The 22,421-nt window shown below is 56.6% G+C and overlaps 1 protein-coding gene across 5 annotated transcripts in view; it reads right to left on the reverse strand.

Moving 5' to 3' along the window:
• Window positions 1–22,421, reverse strand: part of HDAC4 (histone deacetylase 4) — a 185,344-nt gene that overhangs the window by 30,042 nt on the left and 132,881 nt on the right. For all 5 annotated transcript variants that reach the window (XM_017537830.2, XM_017537827.2, XM_017537829.2 and 2 more), the window contains 6 exons: window positions 16,055–16,101; window positions 11,228–11,335; window positions 8,570–8,625; window positions 6,433–6,520; window positions 4,091–4,210; window positions 3,081–3,178 (listed from right to left, as the gene is read on the reverse strand). In XM_017537830.2, the coding sequence (XP_017393319.1) occupies window positions 3,081–3,178; window positions 4,091–4,210; window positions 6,433–6,520; window positions 8,570–8,625; window positions 11,228–11,335; window positions 16,055–16,101 (517 nt within the window). The remainder of the gene's footprint in view (window positions 1–3,080; window positions 3,179–4,090; window positions 4,211–6,432; window positions 6,521–8,569; window positions 8,626–11,227; window positions 11,336–16,054; window positions 16,102–22,421) is intronic.

Here is a 22,421-nt window from a genome sequence, read left to right on the forward strand (position 1 = left end):
TTGGGGAAAGTGAAATGGCTTTGCCCAGTCGCTCAGTTTCAAGGCGAATGCCAATTCATTAAGAGATTACCATCAGCACGTGAGAAGATCCAGTTTCAGAGACATCTTTGATAAACTTCATCACATCACGATGCAACGAACCTACCAGTCAAGATCATCTGGATGCTGCACTCACCGCTGACCCCGTGTCCCCAGAGTCCCCATGTCCCTGCGCACAGGTGAGGGAGGGGTTAAGGAGATCACTATCATCATCGTGATCGCCTTACAAGCCCCCTCCCCCAGTGGCTGAGACTTTACTCAGCAACTTCAAAGCCGCCTCTGGCCCCAGGACTGGTTTGAATTAAGGTTCTCTTTTCTCCTAGAGTCTCTGGGTCTGGGGAAAAAGTGCCGGCTGCTTCTGGATTTCATTAGGGGCAATTTTCTTATCTTTTCTTCGTCTTAGGTTTGATCCCTCGAAAATGCAACGTGGCAGCAAAGGGTCTGAATATCAAGGTGCTGGCTGGAAGGCACGCGTTGTTCCTGGGGGCCCCAGCGGGGGAGAAGAGCAGAAGAAAGGGGAACGAGAATCGCTGAGCCTTCTTCCCCATCATCAGATGCCCAGGGAACCATAAATTGTAAACTTCAAAGTACTATTTTACATTAAAATCAATAAAAAAAAACAAAACCCTGAAACAATTTTCCTTTTCAAAGATGCTATTTAAGCTTTAAAAAGTTCACTTGATAAGGTATTGTCATGTACACACCTGGCAGGAGATTAAAGCACATGCCAAGAGCAACTCAGAAAGGCACGTTCATCCTAAAGGCTGGCCAGGCCGGCGGGGCCTGCGGAGGGGTGACCCCAGGGCAGATGCACACTGCAGCTTTGGGCCTGGGCTTGCCCACCAGCAGGGAGACGGGGGAGGGTTTCAACCCAGGACCCGAGAGCCGAAGGCACCACTGAGAAACGCCCCTGGGGTGAGGGTCAGCCCATCCAAACCTGGCCTGGGGCAACTGACCTGAAAGAGGGCCACCTACTTTCTCCCGGCCGACCAGGAGAGCCCTGCCTTCTCTCTGCACCGGAACGTGGCCGCACTGGGCCCTGGGTTCCCCAGGCGGCACCAATGTTCACTCAGGCAGTAAGTCCACCAGGCCGCCATCTACACCTCTCATGGTGGCCAGAGACTTGATATTCAGAGAAGCTTAAAAGGGGCCCAGTTCTCAGTGGGGTGACAAGCAAGAGAGGGCAGTGGGCATGCATTCCATGAGCTGTCAAGGCGACGAGCCCACGCCAGGGCTCAGGTTTCATATGGGCTCATTTTCGGATGTGGTACGCATTTGGGGAAGTCCTTGTCTCTTCAATTGGACGGGAACTGTCAACATGACATTACGTCTGATCAAAAGTAAGAAGAAACATCAAAATCAAACCAATGAGATCAGAGGAAACTGGTCCGGGTGCAGGGCAAGCAGGTCCACTGAGGTGCTGACGAGCTCCCTCCTGCATCACCCGGGGTGAATTCTGCCAAGCAGCCGGGCAGCGTGGGCCCTGCCACATGGGGTCTGTTCCTCCTGTGAACCACTGAGTGCCTGGTGTGGTGGGGACCTGCATCTCCTGGGCCAGGCCTTTATGTCACCAGATCTCAACAACCTTTCCAAGGGGGGGCACTAGACCCCAGCTAGAGAAAAGTGAGCAGACACTGAGAAGGTTTCATGACTTATTCACTGTCCCCAGAGAGCACGGTGCAGAGTCCACAGAAAACGTTTACAGGTGTGTCCTTGTGCAGAACCTCACCTCCAGACATGTGCACACACACAGGTGCACACAAAGATGTGCATACTCACAGACGTGTGCACAGAGATATACAAAGACAGGTGCATGCAAAGACACATAGCACGTGTGTGTATACTCATACAGACATGCACACAGAGATATACACACAAAGACAGGGGCACGCAAAGACACACAGCACGTGTGTATACTCATACACAGATACATGCATGCAAAGACAAGTGCATGGGTGTGTACTCATCCAGAGATGTGCACACACATGCATACCTGCATGCACACAGACATGCATTCACACCCACAGACATGTCCATGTGCACACGCATGGACACACCCACAGATATGTGCAAAGCTGCAGACACCTGCACAAGCACCCTGAAACATGCACACAGATGAACACCCACCCACAAACACAAACACACACACACACACACACACACACGTAGACACACACATCCATACAGAGATGCACACATATGCCTCTCAAAGACACATGTCTGCACATGTGTTTTATGTGTACATAAATCAGGACAAGACCATGGAGTGAGAGAAAGGAAAACTCTTAGAGAGCTGTATGGGGCTTCCGTACGGTACAGGTGGTGTTTTCTAACAGAGCCATGGTCTGTCAGGCTCTGGGAATTGATGTGGGCTGTGGGCTGCTCCCCGGGGCTCTGTCACTCCACCACAGCAGGTGAAGCTGTCATTTTAAAATGATGACAAGAAAACCCCTACTGCCCAGCAGCCCATTTTGGTCACAGGCGTGACTCCAATCTGGCCTCCATCAAAGGAGAAATAACTAGTTGATGAGAAAAGCAAACACTGTGTCTTTAAAAATCACCCTGTGGCTAAACTCTAACGGATCAGACTCACACGAAGGAAGCAGGATGAAGGGTGACAATCGTGTCTTGATTTGTGGGAATAAATGAAGAAATATTTATTTGCATTTGACATCGCATCACAAGAGGTTTGCGGAAGAGGAATCAGGAAATTCTGAGATTCTGAAGATGTTCACCTTCATTTCTCATGAACGTAACATGCTGCACAGAAGTCCCTGCTGCTGCCTCCATCACTCTCACCACCAGGACCCAGACCCAAGTGGGCTCCTGCTTCCACTGAATGCTCAGGAGTGAGCGCTAAGACCCGGCGGTAAGAAGACAGTCTCCAAGACTCCACGCTTGGCACTGAAGAATGAACGGAGACACCCCTGCTCACCCACAGACCCGGTTTTAGACACGCTGATCTCCAGCAAGTGCTCCCTGGAGTGTGTGCAGAGGAGAAGCTGCCAGCCTCAGGTGCGAAGTGCAGCCTGGAGACTCACCTGAAGGCCGCCAAGTACTCGGCGTCTCCCATGGGGGGGTCCAGGCCGCCAGTGAAAGCCATGTTGACGTTGAAACCCACGCCTGGCCCTGTGCCCACCTGTGGCCAGAAAGAGAGAAACGCACGTCACAGACCCTGAGCGGGACCTCTCTGACAGGAACACCTGGTGCACGTGGCATCAGGCTGGGCTCGGCCTTGCTGGGCCCCCAGGGAGAGCCCACGTGTCCTGGTCTCCTGGTGCCTATTCATTAAAAGGTGCACAAACGGGTGCCCCACCGCCACTGGCGCACTGACATCAACACGGGGGCCCCTTTCCCAGCTGCTGCAGGCTCTCACTGACCCTGCCCTCGGCATGCCAAGGCCCTGCACTGACGTTTCCGGGGACATGCCGCCCTGTGTTTTGTGCCATAGGTGACATCAGGGAGTCAGACCTGGGTCTCTTTGGGCAGAAAGTATCTCGGATAAGCCCGTCATTTTCTACTTCCTGTACAAAAGTAAGATCCGGAGGCTGACGGAGCCTCTTCCCTGGATGAAAGCCCTGACGCTGGGGCCTCTGTTCACAGGGGCAGGTTCTGAAGGGGGACCTGGGCACTGTCAAGGAGCCGCTGGGTCTGCCATTCCTGGGGCAGCCACAGAGCCCCACGCCGGCGAGAGGACGGTGTTCAGAGCCCCCTGCCTGAGGGTGTCCCGTGGAAGACAGTGGCCTGGGCCCTGCCCGGAGGAAGACGGGCACCACACACCTCCTCCTTCACTAACACCTCCGTCCACCTGGATGGGAACCAGAAATGATATCTAGCCTCTCATTCGTACATCGGACAAAACACAGGCCACGTGTGCACACGCGACGCGAAGCAGGCTGACGCCTGACTGGTCACCGTCTGGGCTTGAGTGAGCACGAAGGCCTCGCTCGCTGCGGCTGGGCAGCTGTGGACCGTCGGCCCTGTGCCCCCAGAGTGGCTCCCTGCAGCCTCCACCTTCCTCCCAGAGGCCCGCACACACTCCGCTACCTACCTCGTCAGGAGCCCCGCTGCCTGGGAAGAAGTTCCCGTCATCGTAGCGGTGGAGGGACACATACAGGACGCTGGGGTCGCTGTAGAAAGCCTGCTGGGTCCCGTTTCCGTGGTGCACGTCCTGAAAGGGCAGAGACAGCCACCTCAGGGCTGAACCGGGTGTCAGAGGGCAGACTCTCCACAGGGCCCTCCCCAACCCCACAGCTCTTGCTCAGCAATGACCTTGCCCTCCAGCCTGGCCTGCGCCTGGTAGGCACGTGGCTGGGGCAGCATGATCAGGGCTAAGTGGTGCAGAGTGGCAGGGGTTCTAAGGGCCAGTGTAGGCCGGGCGCGGTGGCTCACGCCTGTAATCCCCGCACTTTGGGAGGCCGAGGCAGGCGCATCATGAGGTCAAGAGATCAAGACCATCCTGACCACATGGTGAAACCCCGTCTCTACTAAAAAATAAAAAAAACCAGCCAGGCATGGTGGTGCATGCTTGTAGTCCCAGCTACTCGGGAGGCTGAGGCAGAAGAATCACTTGAACTGGGAGGCAGAGGTTGCAGGGAGCTGAGATCGCACCACTGCACTCCAGCCTGGTGTCAGAGACAGACACCGTCTCCAAAAAAAATAAATAAATAAATAAATGCCAGTGTTTGCATCTGCAGCGCTGCCTCCCCTTGCCCTTGTGCCATGGCCCAATCCTGACTCCAGCAGCGGGCGGGGCTGGGGTTCAGCTGGGCCTGGAAGCCGCCATTTCCCTAATGAAGCCATCTGACCTATTTCCTGCACCTGCTGGCTGACAAGTGAGCCGTTTCCTCGGCCTCTGTGAGGGTCACTGGCTGTGGCCCGCCCACTTGCAGGCACATGGGAGGTGCCAATCCCATGCCAGGCAGGGGGTTCACAGGAGACAGGTCCCACGTGGCTGTGAGTGACAGGCACACACAGCACAGGGTCCAGCGCCCAAACGGCAAGCACCGTTTCTTAACCACAAAACCCACAGGTCAAATGCACCAGCGGGCAAGGTGAGAGGCAGCCTGAGGCTTCTACCAGCTGTGGCTGTCCTGCCCCTGGCCACGCCGCAGGCATCCCCCAGGACGGGCAGGCGAGGGGTGGCCCTGCTGAGCACAGCTGTGTGCCTGAGAAGACGGCACGCAGCCTTCATGTTCCTGGTATGGGAACTTGCCGCTCCGCCATCTGTGCTCATCACAGGAAAGGTGAGGAGAGATGGGACAAGCAGCTTCGATCCAACTCAGTAGGTAATCGTCACGAAGACGCACGCGGATGCTTTCCCGATGTGCGGCTTCCCACTGAGATGCCCGTCCACGTGGTGAGTACCCGGGTAACATCACAGCTCAGCGCATAGGGAGCACGCCACACGGTGTCTACGCAGGCTGTCTACATGGGCGGTCTACACAGGTGGTCTATGCAGGCGGTCTGCGTAGGCTGTCTGCGTGCCCTAGCACTTCACCTTGTGCTGGGGAGGGGTCCCCCAGTCTTTAGCTGTCAATGGCCTCACATTGCTCTCTCCCCAGGGACCCCTGCCTGCTCCCTTAGGCGTTGCTGAGGGAGGGCTCCCAGCTCCCAGTCCTTGGGTGTGGAGGGCCCGCTGTTCTGCTGCCTTCCCGACCTGCTTCTCCAGTGAGCGCGGCTGCCTGGGGGCTGTCTGGCTGCCCGGCTGTGCCATGGAGTTTCTTTACCCAAACTCAGGACTTTTCCAATTCAAACCATAACCCTACCTGATGGGGCCTGCTTTTTTTCCCTTAAAAATTAGGAAATCAATCATAAATACCCAAGAGAACACTAAGTATGTATATTTAAAAGAGTGACAAGATGAACACCTTGATTATTAATTTCCAGTATAAGAATGAGCACACCTATTGGTGGAATTCAGATTCAGACATCACACTGCATTATTTAGACCGCCATTCCGGGAGGACCAGGTGCCCACACAGCAGCAGGAAGGCAAGGCTCTCACTGGGGTGACAGGGAAGCAGAGTGCCACCTTCTGCCAGCACGAGACCCCTCCCAGGCTCCCAGGCCACATGCATCGTCGATGTGGACAGTCTTCTCCCCAAAGCCTGCCTTCCAAGAGGATCTCACCAAGGGAGGCCCTGGCCACTGCCCCCACCCGCAGGGACATTCCTGGACACGCCAGGACACCATCTGCCAGGGCCGCCTTGTAGAAGCTGCAACATGACTCGCAGCAGGTTTGGGGCTTTAATTTTCTGCGTTTTTGAGACATTTTCAGAAACTCAAGCTTCCCAGATCCAAAGGCGCACCCAGTCTCCCCACATGCTGCTGGCTGCTCGGGGAGGACACAGGAGCTCCCTGAGCTGAGCTTGAGGACGGGGCTCCGCTTACCCAGTCCACGATGAGGATCTTGCTCACGCTCAACCTCTGCTGCAGAAGCTTGGCTGCCACGGCCACGGAGTTGAAGTAGCAAAAACCCCTGCAGGAGAGAACCCATGCTGGGGACAAAGCGCAGGGGGGCGGTGGCCAGTTTCTCTACAGCCCGCTAGGGAGCCACCTGGGGTGTGCACAGACCTGAGAGGCTCTGTGAGTGCACAGCTCCTGAACGCTGCAGAGGGAGCCTTCACAGATACCACAGAATCGGCTAAGGGAGAGACACGTATGCACCCCACACACAGACGCTCTCACGCACACACACATGCATGCATGGCTCCCGAACAAGCCACTGGGGAATCTTAGCCGACGCCACAGTGTCGGCTAACCAATACAGACATGCATACACCCCACACGGACACACACACCACAGACAGAGACACACACACCAAGCAACACACCCTCACACAGCCCGCACAGATACACGTGAACACCCCATACAGAACCACTCACACATACACATACCACACACACACACACACACACACACACACACACGCACACGGTTCCTGCTTGGAGGTCCCACACGCTCCTCTGGTCTCTGGTAGGGAACCCTATTTCGCATGTGACCGACATTTCCCTCCTTGCCTGGAAGCTTCCACTCAGGAGCCGCCCACCATGGCCCACGAGACATGGCCACTGTTCATCCCAGTCGCTTGCTGCTGACCTTTCTATATTCCAATACATAAATCCCCATTAATTTTAGAGAGTCTTACTCAAGAGACCAAGAAAACAAGCTATGAACTGACTCAAATCACAATGAAAAGCTTCTCAGTCTCAGTTTCCCTTTGTCTGAATGCCCTTGGAGACAGAAGAACTGGTGGTTTAATTTTCAGAGCCCAGGCTGGCATGGGGAAGCCCACACGCCTGGGGGCACCCTAGACTCCGAGCTCCTGCAGTGGCTCACAGGGAGCACAGTGGAGAACTGCAACCAAGAAGAATTGGTTTCTCTTCGTCTGAGGTTCATTATTCAGAATATCCCACACCTCAGGTTCAATCGCAAAAGAAACGTCAGAGAAACGGAGCAGCAAGCCCAGTACCACAGGGACTTGGGTGCTCTGGGATGTTTACCAACCACGTGGTTCCAGGTAAAGCCACAAAGATTCCAACAGGAATGCCTCCCTGGTAGCTGCAGTCTCCTCTCTGCACAAAGGAGATTTCACTCTAACACGCGGACCTGACCATCTAACCCCCCGACGTGAGAGGGCGCTGCTGGCCCCGGCACTGATGCCGCATTCCCGGGGTAGGAGCGAGGCCCTTTCCTGGGCCCCTGTGGTTCCGTCTCGCTCTGACTGCTTCCTGGCCACACCTTGATAATGAACTTGGTATCTGCACTTGTCTTGCAGTGCCCGTCTGACAAACTGCGGATCAAATTCGCCGAGGCAGAGCCACAGGCCACCTCCTCCTCTGCAGCTGGCGAGATCAGGCACCCCTTCTCCATCTCCAGAGCACGGGAGCCACTCCTTCCAGCACCCACCCTCCTCACTAGAGTGGCTAACGTCCCCCCAGGCGGCATGCTCTTACGGGACAGCTCATTCACTCACCACCCAGGTCGCAAGGCACTCCATGCACAGCCGTGGTCGGCCCTCCCGCTGGTCCTCCGGGACGACCAACACCCCACACTCCCCACCCTGCCCAGTCCTTGGCCATGTGGACAGTCAGCAGTCTCTGAAAGACCCAGAACAGCATCTCGATAGCTGCCTGTGTGGACAAAGCTCTGAGACTTGCCACGTCAGTACCCGGCGGTTGGCAGGCGGCTAAAAGGCCACGCACGAAATGGCCTGAGTCCTCCAGACAATAAAGGGCCGCAGGGACTCACTTGGGGAGAAGTGGTGTTTCCTCCCAAGTGCTGACGACTCCTTAACAACCAGAGGCTTCTCTGGACTGACCTCCACAGGCCCTTTCCTTCCTTTCTCTCCGCCTGTCTCCATCATAACCAAGCGGCGATGCTCACAGGCCTGGGCGCCCGGAAGCTGGGGCCAAGCTGGCACGTGGTGCCCTGGGCTCCCCGTGGTCACTCAGGCACACACCCAGCCCTAAGGGAGGGGACGGAGACTGGGCTCCCCTGCCGCGTGGGGCTGCGGCGTGTACTCACATGGGTGTGCTCTCCTCCGCGTGGTGTCCAGGGGGGCGGACCACAGCAAAGCCATTCTGCAGGTGACACCAGACAGCCGGGAGAGAGTGACAAAGACATGCTTTGTAGCCACGGGAAAATGGTTGCATACTCAACTTTCAGCAGAGCTGGGCTACGTGGGAGGACAGTTTCTCTCTGCACCCTGGCCACAGTGAGGCAGGGCCAGCTGGGAGCCTTTCCGAGGCCTGGGATCTTCTCCTAAATAGGTCTCGGAGCTACTACTGGTTCCTCCGAAACGCAGTCACCAGGATGACAGGTGGGTGCCTCGCCCTGCTCTCAGCGCTGTCGGCAAGGTGTGGGGCCCTTGGTTCAGGGGTCTGGGTGACGTGGAAGGGGTGCACTTGTTCCCCATCAGCTGGGGACCAGGACCCGCTAGGTGGCCACTGGAGGAAGGTGGAGCAGAAGAGGCCCCGCTCACACTTGGCCGCACGGCAGAGTGCTCAGGCTCTGCCCCAGCTCAGCCTTAACGTGACTGCCTCTGCCCTTGCTGTGGTTGCTCCCAGGACGGCGGGCAGGTGGGCAGCCCATGAAACAGCTCCACTCGCACTGGGCTGAAACGCTGTTCTCTGCCCTGTCACTTAGGCGTCAAAAATCCATGTGCAAGCCACTCCATAGCTGCTGCCATGAAAATGGATTACGGGCCTCCTGGTCTCACCAGCAACAGGACATGGCGTGGTCCAGGTCTGTAATGGAACCTCAAAAGAGCCGGCCAGCCACCAGTGAGCACAGCCTGGGAGGGTTGAGCAGGGACCAGGCTCAGGAAGGGGCAAGGGCAGCCAGCGAGGCGGTGGCAAACGCTCTCGAGAGGCCCCAGCCCCCCTGCATTTCTGCACGTCCACAGCCTGTGTGTGGTGCTTCTGAGGGCAGGCTGCACACCCCTGCAGCCTCGAACCCTGCTGAGGGTCTGCTGGCCGCAGTCCTGAGGCTCCATGTGCTCTTCTCACTGCCCTGACACTGTGCCGGGGGCCGGGCAGGGGACAGCACGAAGGTGTGTGTTTGTGTGTTCTGTGTTGTGTGCATGTGTGTGTTGTGTATCATGTGTGTTGTGTATTGTGTGTTGTGTATGTGTGTGGTTTTTGTGTGTTGTGTGCGTGTGCTGTGTGTGTATCGTGTTGTGTTGTGAATCGTGTCGTGTATGTATATTTTGTGTGTTGTGTATGTGTGTTGTGTATTGTGTGTGTTACGTATGTGTGTGGTGTGTGTGTGTGTGGTATGTGTGTTGTATTGTGTTGTATGGTGTGTGTGTATGGTGTGTGCGTGTGTGTGTGGTATGTGTGTGTTGTGTGCATGTGTTGTGTGAGTATGCAGCTTCCCTTAACCACGTCCTCGAAGCAGTATTCAGACATGTTATTAGTTCTCCACCCTCAAACACACGTCCTTTTAACACCCTGAGTAAAGACATGGGAAGGAAGTGTGGCAAAATTTGAGCTTTCAAGTAAAAATTCTAAGTTTGGAACACACGGTTCTGCCTCTGTAAGCCTGATGGCTCTCCCTCCACTTACACGACTTCTGGTGAGATGGGAGTGATATTAATGGTTTCAAAAATTGGGCCGGGGGCACTGGCTCACGCCTGTAATCCCAGCACTTTGGGAGGCCCAGGTGGGTGGATCACCTGAGGCTGGGAGTTCGAGACCAGCCTGACCAACATGGTGAAACCCTGTCTCTATTTAAAAAAATACAAAATTGGCCGGGTATGGTGGCGCACGCCTGTAATCCCAGCTACTCAGGAGGCTGAGGCAGGAGAATTGCTTGAACCTGGGAGGTGGAGGTTGCAGTGAGCCAGGATCTCACCATTGCTCTCCAGCCTGGACAAGAGTGAAATCCTCCTTTCAAAAAAAAAAAATTAAAAAACCCCCCAAAATTAATGACCTTTTTTTATACTGTATGTGTCAGAATATGGAAGGTCCATGTAACTCCATGAAGCTAAATTTCCAAATGACCAATGCAGAGCAGGCGGCTGCCAATCACCCACGAATGAGAGACCCATTTGACCTCCAAGACGGGCTAATGCTTTGGTTAAACGTAACGAAGGAAGAGGAAGAGGAGGTCCCGACTTGAGCTCAGCTTCCACACTGCGGCTCATTTTAAGACACTAGCACTTGCTGAATTTCTGGCATTCTGTCAAAGAATACCAACAGCTAGAACACCTCTGAAAAGTCTATGAAGTCCTCTCCCATTTCTAGTTACGCATCCATGTGAGGCCAGGATTCCTTCATGAACTTCAACATGTGGCAAGAATGATGCCAAGCTCTGGCTGCCGTCTACAGAGCCAGACAGTAGAGCTATGTTTAAATTAACAAACATTTTGAAAATGTCTCAGTGTTAATCTCTCATATGGTCAACACTGTGGATGTAACTCATGGAAACAGAAGCTCTTTGGGTTCCTCTACAATTTTCAAGAGTGTACAGGGTTGTTACGATGCAGATCTTTGAGAATCTGCACTATGGCATAACCTGTCACAGAGTGGGCACGTCTCTTTCATTCAGTAGCGAGGCTGTGCTGACAGAGGTGCCTCCCCGCCTGATGAGAGGGGGACACAATGGGCGGTCCCTCCCCACACTGGGAATCTGTGGCAGGCCTCCTTCTGGGAGCCCGCAGCTGCTCAGGCCCCGACTGACCTTCAGCTCCCCTGTGGCCACCTTGAAGACCAGCTCCACCACGCAGCCCACGGCCAGACGGGCAGCCCCCGCTGAGTGCACCTCATTCCAGATGGTGTCACTGTCCACCTGTGGAAACAACACCCCACAGTGAGGTCACGTCCCCGGTTACCGTTATCACCAGCGCTGGCTGGGCAGAGCAGCTCAGGCCCCATGGGCTCTGCCTCCAAAGCCTCGGGGCCAGTCAGAGCCGGGGCAGCCTCAGCCCACATTCGGGCTTCGATCATTTTAAGACATACCACAACATTTAAATGGGAAGATACAAGTGAATTTGCCAGAGATAAGACGCATGTGTCCTGACCTGCTCTGAGGCATTCTCTATGTCCTCAACTGCTCCAATATACTTGGAACTAAAAGGAATGATGTCAAGGTGATCTACTTCCTCTTTTTCTTTTTCTTTAAAACTGGAATTATAGTTAGAAGAGCTACAGGTTGACTATCTCTGATCTGAAAATCTTAAATCCAAAATGCTATAAAAGCATTTTGTAGGCTGAGGTGGGAGGATTGCTTGAGCCCAGGAGGCTGAGGCTGCAGTGAGCTGTGAATGCACCGCTGCACGCCAGTCTGGGTAATGGAGTGAGGCTCTGCCTCCAAAGAGGAAAAAAAAATTGGAAACTTTTTGAGTGCCTATGCAATGCTCAAAGGAAATGCACTCTGGAGCATTTTGGATTTCAGATTTTTAGATTAAGGATGCTCAACCGGTAAGTATAATGCAAATCTTCCAAAATCTGAAATACTTCTGGCCCCAAGCATTTCGGATAAGGGATAGTCAATCTGTCTAACAATTGGCAGTGAAAGGAAATGTGAGGGGAATCTGGACCAGTCTCTTCCAACACTGACTTCTCCTGTGGTGAGTTTAAGTGGAAGCTCCACGTGCTGACCAGTGCAGTTACGCAGGCCTGGGGGCATGGGCAGGCGAGGAGAGCTGTCCCACTCTGCCCTGCTGATGGCACCTGGCTCTGCCCAGGCACCCGCAGGTCAGCCCGCTGGCCTTTTCCACTTCAGACAGAAAAACTGTTTCACAAAACATGTCAACAATCCCCGACTATGTGCTGGGTCATTTATTTATTTAAGGACAGTAGAAATTTCTCACAGCCCTGGCTCATTTTGAGAGGGAAATATGACTGGGACCTGGACAGCCAGTTCTGCAGAGCAGTCTCCTAGGGGAGTCTGACCAGGGGAGGGAGGCCTCAGGGGGCTGAGAGGAAATACACAGGCCTTGGGCTGGCCCTAGAGCACCTGAGCACTGTCCCCAAGTGTGTCCCTTGCCTGCAAGATGCCGTGGGGTGAGCAGGCTCCCTGGGCAAACACACTGGGGGGACCTGGATGTGACTGCCCGGTAGAAGACATAGAAGCTGTCATTGTAGGTTGCTTGGCTTCACCACGGTGCTGACCAGGCCTACTGCCACTCTATTGCAGGGCGCCTCCTTCTCAAACTGAGCCTCTCTGAGTGCTGAGTGCTCTGGGCTCATAAGCAGGAGCCAGGTGTGTCCACCCTGCCTCGTCCTTCCCCAGACCAGGCCCTCGAGCGCTCCTGTCCACCACCAGGCAGACTTGCCACTTGACGGACACCACTCATTATGTGGGGAGGGAGGGTTTCCTTCCAGGTGGTCTTAAAGCTTCATCATCAGAGCAAGGTGAGTTAAAATGCGCTTTCAAGGGGCTGAAGACGTTTCCTGAAAGTATTCAGCGATGGTTTTCTTTTCAATGACCAAACTTCTATATTCTATAAATGGTTTCCAAATGTCAAAATAACTCCATTTTACTTCCCTCCACAGCATTAATATTCAACCTACAAAGCATGGCTTCTCCTCTAAATAACGCTGTATTGTTACTCATGGAAGCAGCCACATAAATAGGACTATTCTGGACCGATGACTTCAGCCGGAGAATCAATTCATTAAAATTAAAGGTAGCAGGGGTGTGGCAGCTCATGTCTATATTACCAACACTTTGGGGGGCCGAGGCAGGAGGATCGCTTGAGGCCAGGAGTTTGAGACCAGCCTGGGCAACATAGTGAGACCCTATCTCCGCAAAAACTAAAAAAAAATTATCCAGGTGTGGTGGGCTGGGCCTGTATTCCCTGCAACTCAGGTGGCTGAGGCGGGAAGGTCCTTGAGCCCAGGAGGTCGAGGCTGCAGTGAGCCATGAACGCACCACTGCACTCCAGTCTGGGTAACAGAGTGAGGCTGTCTCCAAAGAGGGGAAAAAAAAATCCAAGGTGACCTCCCAGGAGTGAGAGCTGGGCAGGATGAGATTCTGTAGCTGCCCTGTGTCTGCCGGGGGAGGCGGGGTCCTGGGCAGGCCAGGCCGAGGCTGCTACTGTGGGGACAGCACCCAGAGATGATTTTTCTTGAACATACAATGAACTGAATGAGGATGAGGCCAACACTGCGGAGCGGAGGGTGGAGGATGCCCATGTTCTGAAGGGCCTTCTGGGGGCTCTGCACAGCTGGGATGCCAAGGAGCTGCTCGGTCCACCGGGTGCCTGTGTCCAAAGGCCCAGCTGTACCCCCTCCCATGGGGCCCTGGGGTTCAGAAGTTTCTGGAATGTCTTGCACAGAGTGAGGGACAAACCCCCAGCCCCACAGCAGGGCCCCAGTCCCCAGAGAACTCAAGAGACCCCTTCGCCTGCTTCAGGACCATGGCTCCAGCGCTCAGGGGTGAGCACAGAGTTCCAGGATCTCCAGCAGTCTTGCAGGGAGCCTGGCCCAGGCATGCACCACTGAGCAGCAGCCTGGCTCGGGGCAGGCAGCAGCAACTGCTAATGCGGGAAGGAGCAAATAGCTCACTCTGGTTTAAAAATTTCTCTCTCTCTCTCTCTCTCTCTTTCCCTCTCTCAAAAAACGTGGGGAGGAAACACGGAGAAAGATTCCCATGGAGAATCTCATGGGCGGGCAGGGCTGGGAGGCCTTTGGGAAGGTCAGAGTTGCCGTAGGGAGCCGGGCGCACCGGAGCAGGCCAGGACCCTGCCAGGTGAGGCCAAGCAGGGACACCAACTCCTCACCGTGCTGAAGCTTGCGGTCAGTGGAGAGGAGCTGACGTGGTATGAAAAGAGTCAAAGCACTTTCCGGCCCGCATTTCCCAGCACGGGGAGAGACGAGTTTCCGGTGTTCCCAGCCCCCATCCACCTCCACGCGAGTTTGCCGCTGCTGTCGGGAAAGGTGGCCGGCTCTGCTCGCCCGCTCTGCCCTCCCAGGCAAGAGCACCTCCTTTGCGCCCACACTTTGGCTCCTGAGGTCTACCTTGCTCCTCCTGACACCCCAAAAGGCCGGCCCCTCCCAGTTCTGGAGGAGACACTGAAGCACAGGAGAGCTGCGTCTGTGCCAGGGACAGCGAGTGCACCCCACAGCCAGGGCGGGGCTGCGCAGGCCTCCAGGCGGCCTAACTGCCGGAAAACAACCGGATGACGACACACCCTACCGACTGCTGTACCTGAGGATGCCCCACGGCCCGCACTGCTCCCTGCCCATGCCAACAGGCTCCCCTCTCTGCCCGAGTCCATGTGGGGAGCTTCTTCATCTGCATCTGTGTTCCAGTGCATGCCTGTGCCCAGATGGGAGGGTGCAGCTCTTGCCTGTGTGCCTCAGATCTGGACTGAACACTTGCTGGGGGCTGCTGGGCTCACCCCTCGGCTCTGGGCCTGCACTCAGCTTTCATTTGCAAATGATAAATTCTGCCTTGCACAGGCATGCTGGCTGCAGGGCAGTGCAAATTCAATTCTTTTCAAGTCTGGCCAAAAACTTGCCCCAAATTAAGAGATTGCAGCCTATTTACAATACAAAATAAAATAACTCTAGAAGGCATGGTGGTAGTATGAATAAATGCCGTTTATTCTCTTTCTGACGGGATAATTTTCAAAGCAGTGATTTTTATAAAAACTCAGGAAGAAAACAATTTTGTTTCATTTCTATAACAGAATCCAGACCTTGAGCTTCGCCCTGCGCGCTGTGATCACACACACGCTGCGCTGTTTCGGCTGCAGCGGCTCCTACCGCCCGCGGGCGCCTGTCCTCCCTGCCTGTGACCCTGTGGGGATTTGCGGCACGGCGGGACCACGATAGCCCAGAACCTCTCGGAGGCTTGGCCTCACCTCCTCACGGCAGCCCTCGCTACTGTCACCTCTTCCCAGGCTGCATCAAGGAGGTTGGGGGCCGGGGAGAACCCCTTTGTTACTGAGAAGTTCGACTGCAAGACCTGACCGTTCCTGTGTGGACCGATGGGCAGATGCCCAGACCACAAAGTCCTTGTGAATTCGCGTGCCCAGGCCAGGACTATGTATCAGCAGCTAGCAGCGGGCCCGCCCAGCGAGCAGCCCCACAGACTCCATGTGGCCCATGAGAATCATGGTCACTGCATTGGGAGCCCCACCTGTGGCTTCGGGTGGAAACTGGGTACAGAATGAGGAATCACGCGTTCTAGCCTTGCCATACTCGTGGGCTGATGTGAGCAGATGACTGCTGCAGACTGAGGAGGGGATGACAGGCTGGCTGCACACAGGGTCCCGTTTCTCCTGTTCCTTACAGCGAGAGCCACTGCCCCCCAGAGCCCGAGCCGCGAGCACCAGATGACCTTCCTCAGAGAAAGGTGCCCGTGTCTGCGGTCAAAAGGCTCTTGGCACACGCGGCCTTTGAAGCCGCACATGGGCAGCCCCGGCCCGCCAGACCCTGTGTATGGAAAACACCTGGTAGCAATTACTTACTTTGAGGGAAGAGAGGCTGCGATTTCTGTGACCACTGGGACTGGAGAAGAAACAGGACATTATTTACACATTAAAGGAACACTTACCCCAACACCACCGCAGGGGAGCCGGACGAACACGGAGGCCAGTGAGCCTGTGGGGGGAGGGAGACGGTCAGAGAGGCCAGGGGCACACGGCTGAGGCGCTGGGCAGGCCCTGGGAGCACTCTGTGGCCTTCAGTGGTGCTTGGGCATTTGTGGGACACCGAGGGGCAACTGCTCCCACGTGACACCCTGTGGCCCCGATACCGGGTCAGCGCCTGGCCCTTACAGGTGCCATGGCTCCTGTGAGGGCTGAGCCGAGTCACAGACCCTGGTGGGAGCACCTCAGATTGTTGTGGCATCAGCCCGTCAGGGGCCGCGGGGAGGCACCAAGCCACTGGGGAGCACGAGGTACCCTGGTAGGTGCCTGCTGCAGCCCGTGCCCCTAAGGGGCAGTGTCTAACAGCAAGTTCTGCTCCTGGACCCTGAGCCTGGCTCCTCACTGAGCTCCTAGGGCTTGGGCAGCAGCCCCTCCAGTGCAAACAAGGGGCGGGTGTCAGGATTAAAGACGGGTGGTGGGGCCTCTTCGACCCTGAGATCCTTGGGAATGTATGCAGTGAGAGCTCCTCCCTTTGACCCAGGCGGAGCGTGCACAGCTCACTGAGGGCTGCAAAGATGTCACAGCTGCAGGCCAGGTTGCCTCCCATGGAAACTGGGGCCCTCGAGGCCCCCACCCCACTGCTCTGGCACCCATACCTGCTCCAACGGTGGAAGTGCTCTGAGGACAGGGGCGTGGTCTTTTTCTGTTTGACCCCAGTGCTGGCTGAATGCGTGTTACCAGCTTAAAACCCATCTGTTGAGGACAAGAGACCCCCAGGAACCAGGCACAGGGCCTGCCATTCCTAGCTGCTGCCTGGGTCCCTGGCCCCTCGATCTCCACAGCCCACGGCCCCTCCTGGGCTGGAGCTGGGGTGACATTTCACATGCTCCAGGGAGACTGGCTTGATGTAAGAGGCTCCTTTATCCAGTGTGGGACCCCCCTTTCTGGCCTCAGCTGGGCTGCGTCCCCCGGGCTCCTCTCCCATGCTCCACCGGCTCTGAACAGCAGACCGCACACCGTGTACTCTGGTCTACACTCCTAGGCCCAGCCAACGGGGCCATGGGAAGGGGCTGGCTGTGGGTCCATCAGGGCCCGCCCGCCTCTCACCTGGATGGCTTGCCGCACTGGGGAGCTCGGTGTGCACGAGGAACCCTTCCTGACAGCACAGCATGCCTGGCTGGGAAGAGCAACTGCGATGGCCCCAAGCCACAGGGGAATGGCTGGCGCAAGAGAGGCTCAACAGAGGTTCTCCTGCCTTAGCCCATGGATGCCTGCATCCCCCCAGATGCCTGCACCCTCCATGGACGCCCGCGCCCCCCACAGATGCCTGCGGCCCCCACGGATGCCCATATACCCCACGGATGCCCACACCCCCCCAAGGACATCCACACCCCCGACACATGACCACATCCCACAAGGACGCCCACATGCTCCACAGATGCCCATAGCCAGGCCCTAGTGTGAGGCCCGGCGCACAGAGCTGACCCAGGCTCTTCCCACTCTGTGGAGGCCATGCATCCGCATTGAGGCTGGAGGCTTCTAGAATGGCCACATCCACGTCCACATCCCGGGGCTGGGGAGCTGCCATGCCAACAGGGAGCAGAGGCAGGGGCAGGGGGCAGAGGCAGGGGCAGGGGGCAGCAGCTGCAGCTGCTTTTCAGAAGAGGTTCAGGGGCCTCCAGTCCCCCCAGACAAAGAGTAGACAGGCCGGGCCCCTAGCTGCTGGGATGGCCTGGCCAGCTGAGGGGCACAGGTGCCATGGAGATGCTACAACACTCCCATTTCCAGACAAAGCTCCTCATGCTGGGAGAGGCCAGCCTGTGTCAGAGGGAGTCCGTGCTCCTCTCCACCTGGCCTGGCTCCGAGGGCAGGTCTGGGTCTGTCCTTGCCCCTGCTCCCAGCCTGGGCTGCACAAAGCACCGAGCCAGCAGGGGCTTCGGTAGTCCCCGGCTCTCAACACGGTGCTCTGTAGGCCCGCCTCGGCCTCTTGCCCTCATGCCCACTGAGGCAGCAGTAGCAGCATGGCCCCACCTCCCTTCCCAGGTGCTGTCCTGGGCCCGCTTCCTCCACGTCCACGGCTCACAGACCCACCCCTGCCTGGAGTCATGGCTTCCCGTGTCCACATGTGAGTTTGGGATGTGGGCCAGCATCAGCTAACATTTCTCACCTGAGGCTCGTGGGGGCCAGCCCTCACCCCCACAGGCACGTTGGCCCAGCTCTCCTCTGAGCCTTGGTGGCAACAAGTAGTGGGCATGGGGCTAACCACGTGGGAAGCAGCCTGCATGCCCGACCCCTTTGGGAGGCGCTGGGGCTGAGCAGGGGCTGAGGGGAAGCTGGCGGGATGTGGTGGGTGAGGGAGCTGGTGGGCAGGCAGAAGGAGACTGAGAAGGGAGGAGGGCATGGGTGCCCAGCCGCCTGCTGTCCTGCTCGCTTCCTGTCATCTGTAGCGGGGTCACCTAGCGCCAACCTCACCACAGGGGCGGGCGCTGCCTCGGAAGGGTGGTCCTGGCCTTGGTGAGTAGCTGAGTAGCTGCGGCTGGGAGTGGCTCGGTGGGCGCCTCCTCCCATCACTGACTACTCCCATGCGTGCGAAAGTCACTGCCGGAAACGAGGGAGCTCGTTTTCCAAATGATGCAAGCGCTCGGCTATACGAACTCACAGGAGACAGACGTGGCCGGGTATCTTGTCAGACACTGAATCTCTTTGAAAGCACAGCCAACCATGTCTACATTAAAACCACAAGCCATCTGACTGTTTTGAGTTTGCTCATTATCTGGCAAAGACCAAAAAAACAAAGAAAAAGTACACGATCTTGCATCCAAATGCTTGCGTCTGGGAATGGAGTTACAGGCACAGAATTTTGGTGATAGCCCTGAGGAGGCCAGCAGCCTCCTGTGGTTTGGAGCCACAATCACCAACACCAGGCCACAAAACATTCCAGCCTGCTAACAGGGCCAGAAGCCCCATGAACAACCAGCCTTACTAATTGCCCGTTGGCCACAGGCTGGCAGACAGGCTTTTTGTGCCTGGGGCAGGGCGGCGAAGGCTCCAGGCGTCCTCTTGCCGCTGCTCCTGCATCCTGGTTGGGAGGACGCCCTCGCTGTGCCAAGTCATCTTCCTGCCACACTCTCCCGAGCTTCACCGGCGCCCACTCCCCAGAGGCCCAGGTCTCCCTGGACACAGCACTGTGCCAGCTGACATAGGCAGATGAGCTGTGTGACTTCCAGTGACATCTAGGACAGCAGCCAGCCTGTCTGAGGCCCACAGTCTGGTTCAGCTGAGCCTTCTGCGTGGCGTCTCAGCACATCAGAAAGGAAACGTGAAAGCCCTTGGACGCAGCTTAGCGGCTTGTGGGTTCCATTAAAAGAGGAAAGAAAAAATGGCACAGTGGTGCTGAAACACCTCATTAGGGTTATGTTCGCAAAACTCAAGATCGTCACTGGTTGTTACCGTGTCTGAAATACTTAGGTGGGGGATAATGAAGTTTCTGGGTTAGGATACTTGTCAGAAATTCAAAAATTGATTTGAAGTTGTGAGAAGGCAATGGGTGAGGTATCCTCACAGGAATGTGAACAGATTTTAAAGCACAAAGCTTTTCAGGAAAGAACAAGAAACAGAACGATCAAACTGCCTGTAAATAGAGCAAACTGCACTAGAATGGCTGCCTTTGGAGGGCAGGAATGGGGCAAAGCGATGCTGCAGAAACTTCAACAAGAAACCAGCAATAAGAAGGGCCTCAGGAGCCAACACGGGCTGTGAACCGGGGACTGGGGCCCATCGGGTAACCAGCCATGGCGGGAAAGAGAGCTCCCAGTGCCTTCTGCCCTTGACTATCTCCCCAGGGACACCACACATCCGACTGTCTGCTTTCCTTTCTGATCATGTGTCTTAAACCCTGTTTGAAACTCGCTCAGAAACCTAAGCAAGGTAGTGGAGCTGGTCCTGCCTCCATCGTCCCGCCGGTGGAGCTGTTCCTGCCTCCATCCTCCCGCCGGTGGAGCTGGTCCTGCCTCCATCCTCCCGCCGGTGGAGCTGGTCCTGCCTCCATCCTCCTGCCGGTGGAGCTGGTCCTGCCTCCATCCTCCCACTGATGCTCTGGCCTCGGTGCCTTGATGCACAGCCTCTGCCCACTCAGCTCCTGGACACAAGGCCACCTGCCCTCCCCACTGTCCACACCACCCTTGCCCTTGAAGCTCCCTTCCCCGGCCCCAGTGGGTGCTCCCTGCCTCTCCCAGGTTCTCCATGATCCGTGTGGCATCTGCTCCTCTAGCAACGCATGCCCCTTCTTAAGAGGTGGCTGCATCTGCTTCTCTGCAGGGCAGTTTCAGACTTCCTGGCCGCCACCATCTCACAGACCCTGCAGTCGAGGCTGGTCTCTATGACAAGACTCCCAATTTTCCTTGGCCCCGGTAGAGCAGGTCCTCTGGTGGCTTCTAAGAAAGAACAGCTGGAAGGGGGAAGCTCTGGACCTTGCCTGACTGGAATGCCTCGGTGCCCCCTTCCTACTGACCTGGTAGTTTGGTGGGGCACAAGCCTCAGGAGGGCAATGATGCTCCCTTAGACGTGGCATGGCCTCGGGCCCCATGGAGCCCGCAGGTGCCCCGGCTCTCTCTAGCACCCCCGCTCTCGCCTCTGTCCCTGCATTCTGAGGTTCTGCTGGTGCACCTCAAGAGGATCTTTCTTACCCCCAGTGGGTCTTTGCAGCCCGGAGACTCTGCCTTTTGTCTGGGGCCTTCTGAATTCCACAGGCACCTCCTCTGGCCTCTGCCTTCCCTGGGAACTCCTGCTGCGCGGACCCTGCGTGCTGGAGTGAGCCCTGACCTCCTCCATCACCTCAGTTCCCAGCTACCCGGCACTGCTGCGTTTTGCTCCGGTTTCTGGGAGAGCACATCATTCTGTCTTCCAGTCTGAGGATTTTCTCTTTCTGCGGTCGGGCATTTAATTTTTGTCTTCTCTAAACCTGCCGTGCTTTTCACGTGTCTATGGCACGTGTCCACGTTACGTGGATGCAGCGTCCTCTCTCTGAGGGCACCAATGGCGGCTGGGTTAGCGCCTTCCACTGTCTGCCCTCGCCGCCTTCCCTGTGTGGCTCCGTCTCCACTTCCCCATCAGGCGCGTTCCTCAGGCCTGGGTCCTCCTTGGCTGCCCACTCCTAAGGGGATGTGCCAACCGCCGGGTGGAAGCTCTGGGCACACAGGGGCTTAAGAACAGTGAGCACCAGTATGAGGGATCTCAGGAGCTATTTGTTGGGGACTGCTGGTGTCAGCTTCTTTGGGGCTGGTCAATCCAGAGGGGTCTTCTGTCTTCTGCTGGGAGGGTAAAGGTCAGCATGCTGGTAGCCCAGTGGGGACGGGTGGGGGACTTGGCATCCATGCTCTCATCTAGAGCAGCTGTCCCCAGTCCAGGAAGCCCCTGTTGTGCCCTTTCCAGAGAAGCAGCAGGGGACGCAGCTGGTAGGGCCACGCAGTCGGGGCCAGGGGCCTCTCCACCAGCTTCGGCCCAGGCCCTTATCTGAGAGCCTCCCTGAGTCCATGGTCTCTGCAGTGGCTGACCGGAGCTGCCACGGTCTGTGCGGTGGGTCGGTGGCTCCCGTTGCTGGCACTGGCTGAGAACCCACCGATCGGGAACCTGCTCGGCTGCACCCTGCCCCCTACTTCCTCCTGCTGTGCACTCCTTTCCCGCTTTCCCCAAACTTCAGGCTTTTGTCCCTTTAGAAGCCCCTGAACCACAGGGCAGGGGGGACTCTGGAAGCAGCTTTACTGCCGCCCAGGCCAGAGCCCATGCGTGTCCTCATGGCCCCCCTGGCTCCATGGTCTGTGACCCTGTCGGCGCCTGCAGCCGGTATGGAAGATGCCCTTGGTGAGCGGATGAAGACGTGAGTCAGTGACGAACGCAGGAAGAACTAGGTGCCAGGTCTCTGAGGCGGACTCTGCTGGGCACAGACCTGGCACGGAGGACACCTCCCGCAAGGTGCGCACCACCAAACAGTCAAGAAGCCCACCCTCCCCTCTCCCCTTACCCCTACAACCCTGAGTTCATAGTTCTCAGCTCTCCCTGTCTGCCTTCCTGGGGTCCTGCTCAGGTAAGAGCTCTTTCCCATGGCAAAGGTATGGGATGTGCTCTTCCCATGGCAAAGGCACGGAAGATGGGACAGAAAACCAGTGGGCAGTGACTGTCCTGGTTCAGGGTGGCTGGGAGGCAGGTAAGGAACTTACCAAGGAACAAAGGGAGCCCTGGGGGCCCCTGTCACCGGGTCTATACTCTTGTGTCCCTGGACCTCCCATCCCGGGGACTGTGCTGTGTGTCCCGGGACCTCCCATCCCCGGGTCTGTG

Source organism: Cebus imitator, unplaced genomic scaffold (assembly GCF_001604975.1).
Source record: "Cebus imitator isolate Cc_AM_T3 unplaced genomic scaffold, Cebus_imitator-1.0 Scaffold106, whole genome shotgun sequence".
Classification (NCBI taxonomy): domain Eukaryota; kingdom Metazoa; phylum Chordata; class Mammalia; order Primates; family Cebidae; genus Cebus; species Cebus imitator.